At 41.2% G+C, this 18,925-nt stretch overlaps 2 protein-coding genes and 1 pseudogene across 2 annotated transcripts; all 3 read left to right on the top strand.

Annotated features, from left to right (window-relative positions):
• Positions 1-506: 506 nt before the first annotated feature.
• TLE6 (TLE family member 6, subcortical maternal complex member) lies at positions 507-2,278 on the top strand. The gene is made up of 6 exons (XM_049788219.1): positions 507-785; positions 865-1,115; positions 1,237-1,378; positions 1,623-1,773; positions 2,012-2,088; positions 2,174-2,278. The coding sequence occupies exons 1-6, from the start codon at positions 507-509 to the stop codon at positions 2,276-2,278; spliced, it is 1,005 nt and encodes a 334-aa protein (XP_049644176.1).
• A 5,510-nt stretch (positions 2,279-7,788) lies between these two features.
• LOC126030003 (olfactory receptor 7A10-like) lies at positions 7,789-8,635 on the top strand (annotated as a pseudogene).
• Positions 8,636-12,985: 4,350 nt separating this feature from the next.
• LOC126030002 (olfactory receptor 7A10-like) lies at positions 12,986-13,834 on the top strand. The gene is made up of 2 exons (XM_049788218.1): positions 12,986-13,340; positions 13,626-13,834. Exons 1-2 carry the CDS (start codon positions 12,986-12,988, stop codon positions 13,832-13,834), a joined length of 564 nt encoding a protein of 187 aa, XP_049644175.1.
• The last annotated feature ends 5,091 nt before the right edge of the window (positions 13,835-18,925 follow it).

The following is an 18,925-nucleotide window of genomic DNA, read 5'->3' as shown; positions in this document are numbered from 1 at the left end:
GCCTTCAGCCATTGTGGCTGAGAGTTAAGTTCACACCGGTGCCTCCTCCATGCCCACATTAGTTAGCTCTGGGCTCAAGAGTTTTGAAAAAGGAATGTTTGCGGAAGGATGGAGTCAGGTGTGTCAGAACTTGGTGCAGAGTGTCCCAACCTTTTAGTGTGAAGTTTGGAACAGGGGAAGATGGAAGTGAATAAGGAACATGACAGCTAGGGTTTTGAAGGCTGAACTGGAGTTTGCTGACATAGGGCAAAGGTTTCTGTGATTGCCCATGCCGTACTCAGTGGTGCTCAGGGCTTACTCTGGACTTTGTGCTCAGGATCAGACTACCCCTGTTATCTCTCTGGCCCCAGTTTTCTAGGCAGAAGGGAAGCAGTTATGGGAGAGTACAGTATTTGTAAATGTATACATAGGGCAAGTGTAGTATGATATCCAAAGGGGTCTAAGAGAGGACCCTAAAATCTGAATTAAAATCTCCTGAGGGTGAGTAGATGCCTCACTCTGGCAGCATGACCCCAAGTCCTCCCCTTCATAGATGCTGGGACTCTGAAGACTTTGAAGACACGTGGCAGATACCGCATTCTGTCTGCTGGCAGTCAGAGAAGATGGATGTACCCCGGAGCCTGCAGAAGATGTGGACACTCAAACATGGGGCACCCGTAACAGCGACTGCTCTCAGCAGCTTTCTCCGCCACGCATTTACCTGTGGCAGGGACGGCGTCAAGGTGTGGAGCCTGGTGGGCCAGGTGGTGGAGAGAGGATCCCTGGAAAGTCACCTGTGTGTGCAGGTGAGAGGCAGGGTAGAGAGGTCTCAGAGGGTGGTGTGGACTCAAGAGGCGCGCTTGAGCCACCTTGACTCTGTTCCAGAACCCGGGTGCTCTTGTTCGCACCAGTCACCTTTTGTCAGACAACACAGCCTTGCTGATGGCAGGCAACAGCCTGGCAGGAGTGAGCGTGTGGGACCTGAAGGCACCCACCCTGCATATGAAGAGCACCTTGCCCTGTTCTGGCCTCTCCTGCCAGACCCTGGCCTCCAGCCTCCTGGACACTCTGGCACTCGGTGGCTTCTCTGATGGCACCATCCGAATCTGGGACTTCAGGCAGAAGCAAAGGGTCAGGTAGCGTCCCAGGCATGAACCAGATCCCCATTCTGTCCCCTGGAATGAGGTGGTTGTGGGTGTCTGCCTCCACGTAAGCCTTAAGGTCTGGACCAGCCACTGACTGGGACTCTCCTGGCAGAGACTTGAGCAATACTCATGGTGCAGCCACTAGGCTGCTGGTGAAGGAGCAACAGGTGTGGGCAGGAAGCCTGGAGGGCACCCTGCAGTGCTGGGACCTACGAAACCCCTCGGAGCCCCAGAAGTACCAGTTGGATTCCCAGGTGTGTGAGTCACAGTAGAGGAGGAGGTGGAAAATGGGGACTCAAATTCCTAGAGATGGGCCCTAGTCCAGACCCTACTGCCAGGAAGCAGGAGCTGCCCAGGTATCACTGGGCTTTGTCCCCCAGTATTGAAACTGATTCCTCAGGACAGATGAGAGACTGAGAACAAACACCAGTGTATCAGTGAATCCCACAATTCCTGAGGTTGGTGAGGACTAAATGCCTGTCTCCCCTGTCTCTGCAGATCATGGGCCTTTCCCCCCATCCCCATGAGAATTTTATACTGGTGGGTCTGGGCAACGGGCAGCAGTGGCTACAGCCAACATCAGGGGACTTGAAGCAGATGGTGGGGTGCAGGGAGAACACCATCCTGGACCTTGCCTTCTCCCCAAGAGGTGAGAAGCTGATTGGGGGACCAGGCGGGGGGTGGAGTTTCTATGGCCCCTTTCTCGCCCCTCCTGGCCCTACTCTCTCTGATGCCTTAGTCAACTCCCCCAAAGCCTTTTCCAGCAGGATCCACAAGGGTAAGAGACTTCTTCAGAGTCCAGACCTAAGGGGCTCCTATTTTCCTGGAATTCTGGGAGCCTCAGTCCCAGCTTTCACCCATAACTGGCACCTCTCTGTACCCCACAGGCCACTGGTGGCTGAGTGTGGGGATGGACAGACTGGTCAGCATCCACAGCATGCCTGAAGGAAGGGCCTGCCTCCAGGTACCTCAGGCGCTAGTAGGGAGGCAAGCAGGACTGGAAGGGGAGATTAGGAGGTTCACCCCAATGTCCACTCTGTCCTGCTCAGGTGCCGGAATCCACTGGCATTATGTGCTGTGATGTGGCTCAGAATGACCGATTGATCATCACGGGGTCCTACGACAGTGCCACCGTGTACCAGGTGTTGTATTGAGGCTCTGTAGGCCACGTGACTATGTAATAAAGCATCGAAAAAGCAATGCTGGGTCTCTGTGCTGCCATCCTTCACCTTCTTGCTGGTGGGAAGGTCCCGCTACACTGAATCCTCTCCAGGGTTCACCATCCTTATAGACACACAAAGGCTCCATGCTATGGGCACATTAGGTCCTTGCAGACTTACCCACTCCTGCTCTCTGGTGCTCACCATGGCTGTGCTCCTGGAAACCAGGAACCTTGTGAGATTATTCATGGCAGAGCTTCATCCCCAGAGCCAGGCAGGTCTTTAGCCTCTGGGTCATTTCCTGGACATCCCAACCCCCAACTTTCAGACCCATGTTCAGAGAAGTTTTCTGTGGGGGTCCACACCTGGTCGTGCTCAGGGTTTACTCCTGGCTCTGCACTCAGGGATCACTTCTGGTGGGCCCTCCCCACTGTCCTATGGCTCTGGCCTAAGAGTTTTGAGAATCTGACCCAAGCCACCTGCCCCCCAAGTCTCCTCCACATCCTCACAGCCTCCTCATTCCTGTTTACACAGGACCAACCAGCTGCTACAGTTGGGTTTCCTGTACACAGAACAGGTGGGGGCAGGTGTGCTGTTCACAGTATACTGAGACTGGGGGGTCCATACCTGATATTGTCACGTACAACCCCTGATTCCCAGATGGGCTTCCCACAGTGAGCGTGATCCTGCCCCCCTGCCAGATCCCATCCCCCAAGACCTGATTTCTCCTGTCAGGTCCCACATACAGCTATAATGTCACACACAGCTGGACCCCTGTATGCTGCTCAGTTGCACCCAATTCAACTGAAGGGCATCTGTGATAAATGCATTGCCCCCAAAGAACCCCCTACACCTCGAGCCTCAAACCCAGCAAGGGAAGCTGAGGGGGTTCCCCAGGAGGGGAGATGTAGAGTAATTGATTACTTATGTGGCCTGAGAAAGAAAATTTGGGGTGTTGTCCAGGAGAAAGGACCTTGTACTTTTCCTACATTTATAGGCTTTTAAGGTCTGACTTAAGCAGTCATAGGCTTAGGGGTAATGACATATGGTTTTCTTTTTTTTTTTTTTGACATGGTTTTCTAAAATCCATCACCAAAGGACCCTGCAGCCCCACTTTACTGTCCATATTATTAGGGTAATTTTAATTTTTTTCATTTTTAAAAAACTTTCTGCTGATTATCATAATGAAGGAAAAAATGATATTTCTCTGTAAACCCCAAGCATCTTTAAATGTTTTGTTTATATTCTGCTACTATTGGGAGGTGTTCTAGGAGATGCTAGGGGCCAGACTATACCATCACTTTAGCTCCAAATAAAGAGATCCTGATAAACTGTCTTCTGAAGTTCATTTCTACAAGGAGCAACAAAGAACTTGGGACAGGGGCAGAAACTTAAATCTGCCTTTCCTTTACTTCCAAAGAGCATCTCTTTTCTTTAGCCTGAGGACCACCCATCCCTGAAAATTCAGCCAACTCCCCTGCCATGTAAATCAAGTAGGTCTCAGGGTATAGCTCAATGTTACTGTAGTGACACTAGTGAAACTTTAATATGTCTGGTGATAAGCACATACAACCATCTACCTTCCTGACTTCTTCAGCATTCACTTCACCAGCAAGATCTTGGCATCCAGAAAGGAACAGCAGTGTTTTCTGTTGAGATTACTTCTTCGTCTATCACTCCCATTTGCAGTCACTGGCAAAATACAATCCTTTTAAAGAAACAGGAAAGAGAATAATACTCAAGGACAATAGAAAAGCAAGGAGGGCTGGCTTGCCAGATGAGAGAAGGCAAATAGGTCAGAGAGGAGACCATTATGACAATAGTAGGAGTTGTTCTTAGACAAGAACTGGATGCTGAAAGAAGATAACTTGACATGCCTACTACCACTACTATCAGTAACTACTGCAAACCAGTTTCTAAAAGGGAAAGAAAGGCACTTTTAAAGGATGGTGTACAGCTTATGAATGAAACCTCAATAGTGAGCAATTTTGTAACCACATTGCTCAAATAAAGCAATAAAAATAAAAGGAAAGAAAAGTATCTGTCAAAGAGGCAGGCTGGGGTCATGGGAGGAAATTGGAGACATTAGCAAAGGAACAGAAGTAGATGCACATTGTATGACTGAAACTCAATCATGAACAACATTATACCTTTGTACCCACATTAATTCAATGAGCAAAAAAATATGTAAAGAATCATCCTAGGGGCTGGAGTGATAACACAGTTGGAGGGCATTTGCCTTGCACATGGCCAACCCAGATTTGGTCCCCAGCATTCCCTGAGTGCTTCTAGGTGTATCCCAAAAACCAAAAATAAAAAAGGAAGGGCTGAGATAGCACAGCGGTAGGGTGTTTGCCTTAGACACTGAAGGACGATGGTTTGAATCCCAGCATCCCTTATGGTCCCCCGAGCCTGCCAGGAGTGATTTCTGAGCATAGAGCCAGGAGTAACCCTTGAGTGCTGCCGGGTGTGACCCAAAAACCAAATAAAATAAAAAAGGAAAAATATTCCACATCTCACTTTTGATTATAAAGTCAAATGAATATAAACTATCTTAAAAGAGTTCTGCAATCCAATTTATAACAGTCAAGTTTGAGAATTTCAGGTCCATCTTTAGATGGCTTGACAAAGAATGGGATTTATCTCTATAGAAGTTCAAGTAACATGCAGAGAAAATTAGAGATATGAGACAGGTGGATTCATTGAGAAGAAGCAAAAAAAAAAATTGGTCTGACTCAATTTCTACCCTCTAAGGAACAGCACACCAGTAGGAACAATTGTCTGACTGTCCAGAGGCACTTGCCATGGGGAAATCACATGTTTAGAGGTTGTGGAACAGAGTGGAAATAGAATTAATGAGCACAGAGCAGGAGCAATAAATATCTTCTTGACACAAGACTCTCAGAATATGCTGGGCTGGAAGGGACATGAGTGCTTTGTGTTTCATTTGGTTTGTCCTGATTCTGACCAGAAAACTCATGATTCAGGTACATCTTCTGGGAGAAGAACTGTAGTTTCCATCTCTTTCCATCCAGGGAGATATTCTGGCTTCCACTCAGAGATCCTCCTCTCAAAGTTTTCTTCCAGGTGAGTCCAAACACCTAGATAACTTTTCAGGAGAGAGGCTGAGAGAATAAATACTAAAAGCATCAACCTGTGATTTCCTGAAAGCCAGGGCAATTCAAAGTCAAGAAATCACAGTGGGGCCGGGCGGTGGCGCTGGAGGTAAGGTGCCTGCCTTGCCTGCGCTAGCCTAGGACGGACCGCGGTTCGATCCCCCGGCGTCCCATATGGTCCCCCAAGCCAGGAGCAACTTCTGAGCGCATAGCCAGGAGTAACCCCTGAGCGTCACAGGGTGTGGCCCAAAAACCAAAAAAACAAAAAAACAAACAAAAAAAAAAAAAAAAAAAAAAAAAAAAAAAAAAAAAGAAATCACACAGTGTTTGCTTGAATGTAAAGGCTCAAATTTTGACAACCTCTGTGTAATATTCTTTCATAAAATGTGGGTCTATCGCTTGGTTCATTTTCTTGGTGTGCAAAATGAAAGAACAAGAGATCTCCCAATTGTCTTGTGCATATGTTTATTTTGGGAAATATTATTTTTGCTGGGCAAGAAGGTCACACACTTAGTCATGTATTATCACCAGAACTAACAATATTTTTCTTCCTTAGTTTTGTAGGGAGTCACTTGACCTTATTAATTTTTGATCTTCTTTATCTATATAAACCCTCCCTCTCATCTTATACTGAGCAATTTTGGGAGGTATTTTGATACAAGATAAAAAATTTTCTGTGTTTATTTGTTTACCAGAGGGTTTAGAATTGAAATTTCTGGGATATGTCTGCATTATCTGCTACTCTGGCCATGAGAATTGTATCTCTTTCTACTTTTATAATATTTTCTGGAGCTGGCAAAGACATGGACTCAATCCTCCACATGGCCACAGTATCATTTGCCTGTGTGTGGATGTATGAATGTGTGTGTATGCACAAGTGTAGAAAAGGGACACAAGACACAATATTACAAAGTGACTCACAATTAGGGCCAGAATGCATCAAGTGACCGTGCGTTCAGGAATTACACAGGAAGAGACTGTGTCATTCCTGGGACAACTTGGTAACAAGAGCAAGAAACTATTATATTCAGAGAAAGTTTCTGAGGTTTGGGCTACAACAGGCAGAATGCCCTCAGATTTCTCAGCTCTCATTATCTCTCCTCAGCACTCCTCAGGCTCATTCACTTTGTTTGCAACATGGATTCACTTTCTCCAACCTGAGCAATTGAAGTCAGCATCTTCCTCCCAGATTCTTTATCACCTGTTCCCTAGACTAATCCTCAACTCCTTCATAATCTTGCATGTCTCACCCTCTTGATCTGTCACTTTATTTTCATGTCCCTGACACGTGCAGGGACTGCTAGAGACTCATGGAAATAGAGCACAAGTCTTTCCCCTTTGGAGAAGTTTCTGTTCTCTCTTGAACATCTCTCTCTTTCATTTCTTTCTCCTTACCTTTCTCTAAGAAAATTCCTTTAAAGCTCGCCAGGAAGAGTAGTGAGAGCATTTCAAGTACAGAAGGATCTACTAGGACAATAAAAGTTGGAATTAATTGCTCTGGACAAGAACTTGGTGCTGAAAGGAGAGAAAGTGACAGTCAAGGCACCCCTCCTTTATAATAGTGCAAACCACAGTCTCAAAAAGGAACTAGAAAGAGATAGAAGCAAATTGCCTTCCCCAGTAACAGACAGCTGTGGGGGTACTGGGAGAGAATGGGAGACATCAGTGGCAAAAAGGGTGCACTGATGAAGGATGGTGTACATTGTATGACTAAAACCAAACAGTGAACAATGTTATGACCACAGAGCTTAAATAAAGAATTAATAAAAATTAGAATAAAATGGAAAAACCCTAAAAAAGGAAATTCCTTTCTAGAAGCATTTATTTCATCAAAAATATAAAACAGCAAACATGTTTTCTTAAACATTCCTGTTTTCCTCTCTTAAACATCACCTGTCACTATCTAAAAGGTTCAGTTTGAAATTGTAGCTTAGATGGTCATTTGCTTTCCTTCCGTTGAATTTAGGAATGTTTGTTCCTCTGCATATAATACTTACTGCAAAGACAGTGCCCAGAACAAAGCCATGGCTTTCTGTGTATTTCTCATTGGCATGAATAATTACCATTAACATATTAAAACAGAGAATATTGGGCTCATTGGAACCAAAATTCTATACTGAAAGTAGCATGAGAGCATACCAAAAGGGAGTCAAATGCATCCAAAATATTAAAAGTAGTTTACTAACTGCAGGAAAGAAATAGAAAGATGTCAAATATGTGAACAATGCAAGTTTGTGAGAATTTTGATCATGTTGCTTCTTTTTGTTTTTCTTAAGTCCTGTCCACCCCATGGATCGAGGCAATGGTACACACACGTCAGGATTTCTTCTCCTGGGATTGTCTGAACAAAAAGAACTGCAACCCCTCATATTTGGGAGTTTCCTCACTATGTACCTCATCAATGTGTTTGGAAACCTGCTCATCATTCTTGCCATCAGCTCAGACTCCCATCTCCACACACCCATGTACTTCTTCATTGCCAACCTGTCTTTTGTGGACATCTGCTTCACTTCCACCATCGTTCCTAAGGTGCTACAGAACATTCAGACAGAAGACAAAAGCATCACTTATGCTGGCTGCGTTGCACAAATACACTTTTACCTCCTCTTTGTCGGACTGGATGACTTTCTCCTGACTGTGATGGCCTATGACCGCTTTGTGGCCATCTGCCATCCCCTAACTACTCGGTCATTATGAACTCCCGACTCTGTGTATTGCTGGTTCTGGTGTCTTGGGTTATTAGTGATATGAATGCTTTATTAGAAAGCTTAACATTGTTACGACTGTCCTTCTGTACCAATAGGGAAATCCCCCACTTTTTCTGTGAACTTGGGCAGGTGGTGCAACTTGCTTGCTCTGATGTATTTATTAATAATATCTTTTTGTACGCTGCAACTCCCTGCTAGGTGGTGGACTATTTGTGGGGATCCTTTACTCCTACTCTAAGATTGTCTCTTCCATACGTAGCATCTCATCAGCTCAGGGCAAGTATAAAGCTTTTTCCACTTGTGCGTCTCATCTCCTGGTTGTCTTTTTATTTTATAGCTCAGTCCTGGGAGTGTACCTGAGCTCCGCTGCTACCCACAACTCACACTTTGGTGCCACTGCCTCCATGATGTACACAGTGGTCACCCCTATGCTGAACCCATTCATCTACAGTCTCAGGAACAAAGACATCAAGAGGGCTCTGAAAAGATTCTTTGTGAAGGAAACCACAAAAGGGCGCATGGCATAGGACCCAAGAGGTGCCCCTAGCTGCAGAGCTTGGAAACAAAAATTCAAAAATGAAACTTGCCTCTATTTTTCTAGCAAACATTTTATTTATTTATTTATTTATTTATTTATTTATTTATTTATTTTATTTTATTTTATTTTTTGGTTTTTAGCACCTGGCAGTGCTCAGGGGTTACTCCTGGCTGTCTGCTCAGAAATAGCTCCTGGCAGGCACAGGGGACCATATGGGACACCGGGATTCGAACCAACCACCTTTGGTCCTGGATCGGCTGCTTGCAAGGCAAACGCCACTGTGCTATCTCTCCGGGCCCTAGCAAACATTTTCTAATTATTCCACTTTACCTATGCTGTTTTGGTCTTTATTTTCCATGTATGGAATCCACACATATCAATTTTTTTCTTTGTTTCTCTACTTTCCCAAACTTAGCTTCAAGTGCAACTAAATGACATTTGGAAATTTCGTGGGGCTAACGGTAGAATGTTTTTAAAAATAAACTTGACAATAATTTATCTAATTTGAGCTTATCATGCCAATAGCATTTCTGTTACTTGAAAGAACTGTTATGAGCTACCCTAGTTACTCTGAAACACTTGGAGACAAATGTGGGAAATCTTACTCCACTGACTGACATTTTTAGCTCTAAAGTTCCTATGTGTATTGCTCTCACCCTTGTTGTGTATATTTGAACATTAGAGTGTATTAAAGTGCAGTGTGTATAGCTGGTCTCAGGGTTTTGTTTGCATCATAATTCTATCCTCTTTCAGAATTCATTAAGGTTTCCTAGGTCACTGGAACTATGATATTAAATGACAGATTTTAAGAGGAGTCTTCACTATAAGAAAAATTGTAAAGTATTGTTTCAATTCATGTGGATCTCTCAATTAGTTTTAGGGAGCCTGGAGTCTCTATGAATTATCAGCCAAAGGCTGGTGATTGGGTTTGACGATCTAAAGATGTGCTGCTTCTCAGGGTCTGCAGTGCTAATCCACTGCACCCTGACAGTGATGCTAGAGGAGCCAGTGAAATACTGGGACTTGAATCAAACATGGTGGCATGCAAAACATGTGTCTTAGAGTAGAAGTGATGTCACAGTGGAGAAGGTTCCATCTCAAGCATTCCTAAGATCCACCAAGCTTATTAGGAGTAATTTTTAGGCACAGAGCAAGGGGTAATACCTGAATGTCATCAAGTGAGCCCCCCAAAAAAGAAACAAAGAAAATAAAAAATTGTATAATTTGCTTTTGATATACAACCAAATAAATGAATATAAACTCTCTTGAAAAGATTGTGCAATTCAATTTATAACAGTCAATGTGAGAGGAAAATTGGAGGTCCGTATTTATTTGGATGGCATGACCAAAAAAGGGGGAGTTTGTGTATATGGAAGTTGAAGTATTATGCAGAGAGAATTAGCGATATGAGACAGAGATGAATTCATGAGGAAGAAGTGAAAAGCTTTGGACTAACACAACTTCTACCCTCAAGGGAACAGAGCACCAGTAGGAACTATCGGCTGTCCAGAGGCACCTGCCAGGGGAAATCATATGCTGAGAGGTTGAGGCACAGAGTGGAAATAAAATTAATGAGCAGCAAGAGAGAGTTGTAAATATTTTCTTGACACAGGACTCTCCATATATGCTGGGTTGGAAGGGGCATATATGTGCTGTGTTTCATTTGGTTTGTCCTGATTCTGTCCAGGGAACTCATTATTTAGATGCATCGTCTGGGAGCAGAATTTTAGTTTCCATCTCTTTCCATCTAGGGAGATATTCTCAATTCCACTCAGAGATTCTCCTTTCAGTGTTTCCTTCCAGGTGAGTCCAAACACCTAGATGACTTTTCAGGAGAGAGGCTGAGATAAGAGATGCTAAGAGGATCAACATGTGATTTTCTGAGAGCCAGTGCAATTCAACTCAAAGGCAAGAGATCACACAGTGTTTGCTTGAGTGTAAAGGCTCAAATTGTGAGGACCTCTGTGTAATTTTCTTTATGAAATGTGGGTCTATCACGTTATTCATTTTCTTGGTGTGCAAGATGAAAGATCAAGAGATCTCCCTATTGCCTTGTGTATATTTATTTTGGAAAAACTTTTTTTTTTTGCTGGGCAACAAGGTCACATCAAATTGTAAGGACCTCTGTGTAATTTTCTTTCATGAAATGTGGGTCTATCACTTTGTTCATTTTCTTGGTGTGCAAGATAAAAGATCAAGAGCTCTCCCAATTGTCTTGTGCATATGTTTATTTTGGGAAATATCTTATTTGCTGGGCAACAAGGTCACACACTCAGTAATAAAATATCACCAGAACTAGTCTCTTAGAAGTCTCCTTAGTCTCTTAGAAGTCATCTGATTTTATTGATTTTTATCCTCTTTGCCCATTTAATTCCTCCACCCCCCTCTTTTATACTGAATAATTTTTAAAGGTATTTTGATACAAGGGAAAAGATTTCTGTTTTTTGTTTGCCAGAGGGTTAAGAATTAAAATTTCTGGGATGTATCTGCATTATCCATGTGATTATCATTCCTCTGGCCACCTGAATTGTGTCTCTTTCTACTTTTATCATATATTTGGGACTGACAAAGTCATGAACTCAGTCCTCCATGTGGCCACAGTATCATTGGCTGTGTATGAATGTGTGAATGTGTGTATGGTCAAGTACAGGAAAGGACCACAAGACCCAATATTCCAAAGTGACTCATAGGTAGGACCACAATACTTCAAGAGGTAGTGCATTCAAGAATTACACAGGAAGAGAAAATTATTTCTGGGGCACTCTGATTACAAGAGCAAGAAACTATGAGAGCTTCATCATATTCAGAGAAAGTGACTCTTGTTTTGGCTGTAGCAGGTAGAATGCCCTCTGCCCTCCCAGCTCTGATCATCTCTCCTCAGCATTCCTCGGGCTCATTCACTTTGTTTGCAAGAACATAGATTCATTTTCTCAAACCTAAGCAATTGAAGTCAGCAACTTTCTCCTGGATTCTGTATCACCAGTCCCTTAGACTTACACCCAATCACTTCCATAATATTGCATATTCCACCCTCTAAATTTCTCACTATATTTTTTATGTCCCTGACATTTTCAGGGTCTCCTAGAGATTCATGGAAAAAAGCTACATGCCTTTCTCCTTTGGACAGCTTCTGTTCTCTCTTAAACATTTCTCTTTCTCTTTCTGTCTCCTTATATGTATCCAAGGAAATTTATTTAAACAAAACTTTATTTCAAAAAAAATAGCACATATATATTCTTAAACATTCCTGTTTTCCTCTCTTAAATATCACCTATCACTATCTAAAATGTTCAGTTTGAATTTGTAGCTTATATGGTCTTTTGTTTTCCTTCCATTGAATTTAAGAATGTTTGTTCCTCTGCATATAATACTTATGGCAAAGACATTGCACAGAACAATGCCAGTGCTATATATTTCTCATTGGCATGATTAGTTACCATTAACATTTTAAGACAGGGAATACTGGGCTCCTTCTGACAGAAATTCATTGGAACTAACATTCTTTTTTTTTTTTTTGTCTTTATGTAAAAAGTGTCTCTTTTTTTCATTTTTTTCTCTTTATTTGAATATCTTGATTACATAAATGATTGTGATAAGGTTTCAGTCATATAAAGATCACCCCTCTTCACCAGTGCAACATTCCCACCACCAAAGTCCCAAATCTCCCTCCATCCCACCCCACCCCCACCTGTACTCCAAACAGGCTTTCCAGTTCCCTCATTCATTCACTTGATTATGGTAGTTCTCAGTGTAGTTATTTCTATAACTGTGCTCACCACTCTTGTGGTGGGCTTCATGGAGTGAGCTGGTGTTCCAGCTCTCCTCTAATTGTCTCTGAGGATTGTTACAAAAATGACTTTTATTTTTCTTAAAATCCATAGATGAGTGAGACTATTCTGCGTCTCTCTCTCTCCCTCTGACTTATTTCACTGAGCATGATAGATTCCATGTACATCCATGTATAGGAAAATTTCATGACTTCATCTCTCCTGACGGCTGCATAATATTCCATTGTGTATATGTACCAGAGTTTCTTTAGCCGTTCGTGGAACTAACATTCTATATTGAAAGTAGCATTTAAGCACCCCAAAAGGGAGCCAAATGCATCTAAAATATAAAAAGTACTTTATTGATTGCAGGAAAGAAATAGAAACATGTCAAATATGTGAACAATGCAAGTTTGTATGAATATCGGTCATGTCACTTTTTATTTGTTTGTTTTTCTTGTCACATTCAGCCCATGGATCAAGGCAATGGTACACACATGCCAGGATTTCTTCTCCTGGGATTGTCTGAACAAGAAGAACTGCAGCCCCTCATATTTGGGAGTTTTCTCTCCATGTATCTCATCAATGTGTTTGGGAATCTGCTCATCATCCTCGCCATCAGCTCAGACTCCCACCTCCACACACCCATGTATTTCTTCATTGCCAATCTGTCCTTTGTAGACATTTGCTTCACTTCCACCACTGTCCCCAAGATGCTGGTGAACAGCCAAACAGGAAACAAAGGCATCACCTATTCTGGTTGTATCGCACAAATACACTTTTACCTCCTTTTTGCTGGACTGGATGACTTTCTCCTGACTGTGATGGCCTATGACCGCTTTGTGGCCATCTGCCATCCCCTACACTACTCGGTCATCATGAACTCCCGACTCTGTGTATTGCTGGTCCTGGTGTCTTGGATTATTAGTGATATGAATGCTTTATTAGAAAGCTTAATGTTGTTACAACTGTCCTTCTGTACCAATAGGGAAATCCCCCACTTTTTCTGTGAACTTGGGCAGGTGGTGCAACTTGCATGCTCTGATGTATTTATTAATAATATTGTTTTATATGCTGCAACTCTCCTGCTAGGTGGTGGACCATTTGTGGGGATCCTTTACTCCTACTCTAAGATTGTTTCTTCCATACGTAGCATCTCATCAGCTCAGGGCAAGTATAAAGCCTTTTCCACTTGTGTGTCTCATCTCCTGGTTGTCTTTTTATTTTATAGCTCAATCCTTGGAGTGTACCTGAGCTCCGCTGCTACCCACAACTCACTCTTTGGTGCCACCGCTTCCATGATGTACACAGTGGTTACCCCTATGCTGAACCCCTTCATCTACAGTCTCAGGAACAAAGACATCAAGAGGGCTCTGAAAAGATTCTTTGTGAAGAAAACCACAAAGGGGCGCGTGTCCTAGGACCCAAGTGGTGCCCCTAGCTGCAGAGCTTGGAAACATAAATTCAGAATTGAAACTTGCCTCTTTCTAGCATTTTCTGGTTCTTCCACTTTTCCTTTACCATTCCATGTATGGAGCTCACTTGAGTCAACTTGCTTTCTCAAATCAAACAGATTTTCCCTTTTGTTTGCCTATTTTCCCAAATTTATCTTCAAGTGTAACTAAATGACATTTGGAATTTCCTGGATTTAATGGTAGAATATTAAAAAAAATAAACTTGACAATAGTTTATCCAATGTGAGCTTATCATGCCAATAGCATTTCTGTTACTTGAAAGAATTGTCATAAGCTACTCCAGTTACTCTGAAAAAAGTGTGGACAAATGTGGAAAATCTTACTCCACTGTCTGACACTTTATTTCTAAAACTCCTATGTGTATTGTCCTGATCATGGAACTGCCTCATTATATATATTTGAACATTAGAGTATATTTAAGTGGTGTATGTGTAGGTGGTCTTGAGTTTTATTTGCATCATAGTTCTGTGCTCTTTCAACTCAGAATTCACCAAGGTTTCCTAGGTCACTGGAACTATGATATTGAATGACAATTTTAAGAGGATTCTTCACTAGAAGAAAAAGTGTATGTTATTGATTTGATTTGTTTTGGTCTCTCCAGTGTTTCTAGAGGGCCTGATGTCCCTGATAGGGATTCTCAGTCAAAAGGGTGGTCCTGAGTGTGAGGGTCTGTGGATGTGGTGCTGTTCATTGTCTGCAGTGCTAGATAATCCAATGTACCATGGCAGTGATACTAATGGTGCTAATATGGTACTAGGATTTGAACCATGCATGGTAGCAGACAAGTCATATTTGTAAGGGCCAAAGCAATCACACAGTGATTAGTGTGTTTGTTTTGCATGCAGCTAATCCAGGTTCCATATAAGGTCCCTGCTAGCCTTTCAGGAGTAATTTCTGAGCACAGACCCAGTAGTAAACCCTCAGCACTACTGAGTGTGGCTCAAAACTAAACAAACAGAAAGAAACAATATGTGGGGGCCGGGCGGTGGCACAAGAGGTAAGGTACCTGCCTTGCCTGTGCTAGCCTTGGACGGACCACAGTTTGATCCCCCGGCGTCCCATATGGTCCCCCAAGCCAGGAGCAACTTCTGAGCTCATAGCCAGGAGTAATCCCTGAGCATTACTGGGTGTGACCCAAAAACCAAAAAAAAAAGAAAGAAAGAAACAATATGTGTCTTAACCTCAGTAAAAAAGTTCTAATCCTATAAGACATAGTTCTAATATCAGAACTATAAACATTAATACTGATTGTAACATAAAATTAAATTTTAATTATAATATAAACGAGTGAGATTTATATGACCTGAGAGTCACAAGTGAACTTAATGTGCTGTGATTAATCTTCAGTTTATGCATTATATTTTATAAATGTCTTTATCATAATTCACATGCATTGGACTACAGAGAGCTGATGTCTATCTGTGATTTATTTTAAAATATTGGGGGTTTCCATCCATGACCATATGATTGACTCTCTTAACCCATTTTCAATTACCCTTTAATATCTCTCTTACCTGATAATCTTCAATCTGTTTGCAAATATTGTAATTAATTTGTATGTTTGTTTGGGTAAAATGGCCCTTTCCTTCTGGTTCATTATTAGAGTTGATTAAGGGACATTGTTTTTGTGGGTTGTTGTTTTTTTGTTTTTTGTTTTGTTTTTTTTTTTTTGGATCACACCTGGAGGTACTTAGAAATTATTCCTGGAAGGCATGGGGATGATATTGGATGCCGAGGATCCAACCTGGATTGACCACTGGCAAGGCAAATGCCCAATCTTCTGTGCTATTTCTCTGGCCCACGTTAAAGTACTTTAGTACAGAATTTGGCAAGATTAAAATTGCATCATAAATTTAATTGATGGGTATTTCCAATTTCAGAATTCAGCTTTTCCACAAAATCTTTCCACTTTATCTTTATTTATGTTCCAATACATAGGAAATTCTTCCCCTTTCCTGTTTTTCTCCTTCCTTTAAATTTTCACAGTGGGAGTTTGGAGCAATAGCACAGCGGTAAGGCATTTGCTTTGCACACAGCCAACACAGGACGGACCCCCCGGTTCGATCCCAGTTCAATCTCCAGCATCCCATATGGTCCCCTGAGCCTGACAGGAGTGATTTCTGAGCTCAGATCCAGGAGTAATCTCTTAGTGCTGCCAGGTGTGGCCTCCAAAATTTTTTTTACACTGGAACAGATTTTGTGGTTATGTTTACATCTATTAAAATTTAACTTTTAGGGGCTGGAGAGATGGCATAGAGGTGGAGCGCTTACCTTGCATACAGAAGGACGGTGGTTTAAATCCCGGCACCCCTAAGGTCCTCTGAGCCTGTCAGGAACGATTTCTGAGTATAGACCCAGGAGTGACCCCTGAGCACTGCCGGGTGTGACCCCCCCCCAAAATTTTACTTTTAAAAGAATTTCCCTTCATTTTACTGCAAGAACATTCATGAGTTGACTTGGTTACATGGAACCCTCTACACTTAACAGCTAAGTCATTAGGCATTTCCATATTTCATGTGATAATCTGAACTATATTTTCATGCTGATTCCCCCAATTCTTAGAATTCCTCTTTTTTTACATTATATGACATTAGCTTTTCTACTGCTAATATAGACCTTACATGATGCTATAGTTTTTTTTTAAAAGCCCTCCAGGTTTTCTTTTTTAATGAAGACAATGTGCAGTAAGCTATGTTATTTCCTCTCTAACAAGGAAATTGGTGATACGATGTGTCTGTTGTGGAATGAGCAAGAGTCCAAGTTTGATCATCATACTCACTCTAATAATGTCACAGAATTCAGAATATGAAAAAACAGAATTATATCACATTTTATTCCTAAGCAAACAGGCACTTCTTATACAGTAATTTATTCCTAATGTATAGAAACTGGTGTCTATGAGTAAAAGCTTTTATTTTGGGAAGAAAAGATCTGACTGGTGTGTTACTGATTTATTACCTTCTAGTGATACCTAGAAATATGACTTCTCTAAGCCAATTACCTTCCAATTTGTGAATTTTTGGTCAAGTATGGGAGAGAAGTAAAAGAACAAACAACATTTTCTTCTTGTCTTTCATGGTCATGAGCCTTTGATCTTCATAATGATATGAAGAACCATCAAGTCATATTAATTTAGGGTAAATTTCATTTTTCATAACTGTGATTTTCAAATATCTACTCATTTCCTGAAATAGAAGCTCACTATGTGTTACTCAGTATAGTTATCAGCAATAAAGTTGAATAATGTAGGGGCCATAGAGATAGCATGAAAGCAGGGTGTCTGCCTTGCATGCAGAAGGACAGTGTTTCGAATCCTGGCATCCCATATGGTCCCCCGAGCCTGCCAGGAGCAATTTCTGAGCATAGAGCCAGAAGTAACTCCTGAGCGCTGCAAGGTATGGCCCAAAAACAAGCAAACAAAAGTTTAATAATGTAATGCTCATGAATTCTGACTATATAATATATTCCAAAAAATAAAATTATAAGTTTACTATAATTGCCCTTTTATTATTGCACCAGCTAACCAAAATTGCATGCCCACCTGTCCTAGTGAAAAGTAATATATATATTATGCTTAAGTACTAACAAGACTACAATTAGAAAAGCACAGATTTTTGCTTCAAAACTCAAGTATTTTGAGGCTAGGTTGTATAGTAGGTAGGGTACTTGCATTGTACACAGCCAAGCTGGGTTCAATCACCAGCACACTATGTGGTCCTAATGAGCTGACCTCTGAGCACAAAACCAATACTAATCCCTGAACCTTTCTGTGTATAGCCCAAAAACAAAGGAAAAAAAAGAAGTTCAGGATTAAGGAATAACTTTGCTCTGCTTTTATATAATATGAAGCTGTCAATGGAAAGAATATAAAAGTATTTTTCACAAACAAATCATCATTCATACATTCAATTTTGGTGCAGGTGAATAGACCAAACAATTTTAGTTTGATCTAATTCCAAATTCAAAATCTCACAAATTATGCATGATTATGACTCAAAGAACAATTATATGAAAGCAATCAAAAAGTAAAATCACTTTCTCACAAAGAAATGCCAAAACATGCAAGAAAATTGTGAAATACTTGATACAATCATTATGCACGTGTGTATAGAAATTACATTAATAGCTGATTAATTTGCTGTTTTATTATAATCTCACTTTTTATATTCTTATGATGTCATAAAATATTCAATTGGTCTTAATAATAGACCAAGTAAAACTCAAAGAGAAAGAATCAGTTGTGACTTCTCATATGACTAATACAGAAAAGAGAAGTTGAAAGCCCAGTCCTTTTTTAAAAATATGTATTTTGGTTTTGTTTTTGAGTCAGCAATGCTTAGACTACAAGAATGAAATTCTACATTTAACATGTTTCAGTCAAGATATATAAACATTGGAGCTGAAGCAATAGCACAGCAGGAAAGGATTTTGCCTTACACAGCCAACCTAAATTCGATCTCTGGCATCCTATAGGCTCCCCTGAGCCTCTGAGTGCAAAGCCAGGAGTAACTTCCTAAGAACTGCTGGATGTGGCAAAAAGATATATAGGCAAGTGCTGTGTGCTTGTACTGAAACCCAAAGACTGTTCACATGGTATTATTTATGTGACATACATTCTCTCTATGTATATTTTTGTCAATGAACTTGTTCCCTTTAATTATGTTTCTCTGATGTAACTGAGTGTATCTGAGCTACATTTTAAACAACCATCCCCAGAAAACTTTTGAAATAAAAAGCTTTAATAGAAGCTTTTTTATATATTTGTGCAAGTATTTTGACTACTAGCCAGCTTTTTTATATATTCGTGCAAGTATTTTGACTACTAGCCATCTTGCACAATAAACTAAGGCTTAGATGCTGAGGTATAAACATCTATATTGGAGAAAGGCTATGAGGAAATAACTATGATCTGTGTTGGGTGCTAATAAATACCATAAGAACACCAAAAAATGAGCATAGTTTATCCTTTTCTTCATTTCTGTGAATTAAGGAAGATCTTATCCACAAGATGACAGTTTCATAGAAATCTGTAAAAGA

The sequence above is a fragment of the Suncus etruscus genome, chromosome 15 (genome assembly GCF_024139225.1).
Source record: "Suncus etruscus isolate mSunEtr1 chromosome 15, mSunEtr1.pri.cur, whole genome shotgun sequence".
In the NCBI taxonomy this organism is placed as follows: Eukaryota; Metazoa; Chordata; class Mammalia; order Eulipotyphla; family Soricidae; genus Suncus; species Suncus etruscus.
Note: the sequence above shows the minus strand (reverse complement) of the source record. Positions and strands in the feature narration are given on the sequence as shown.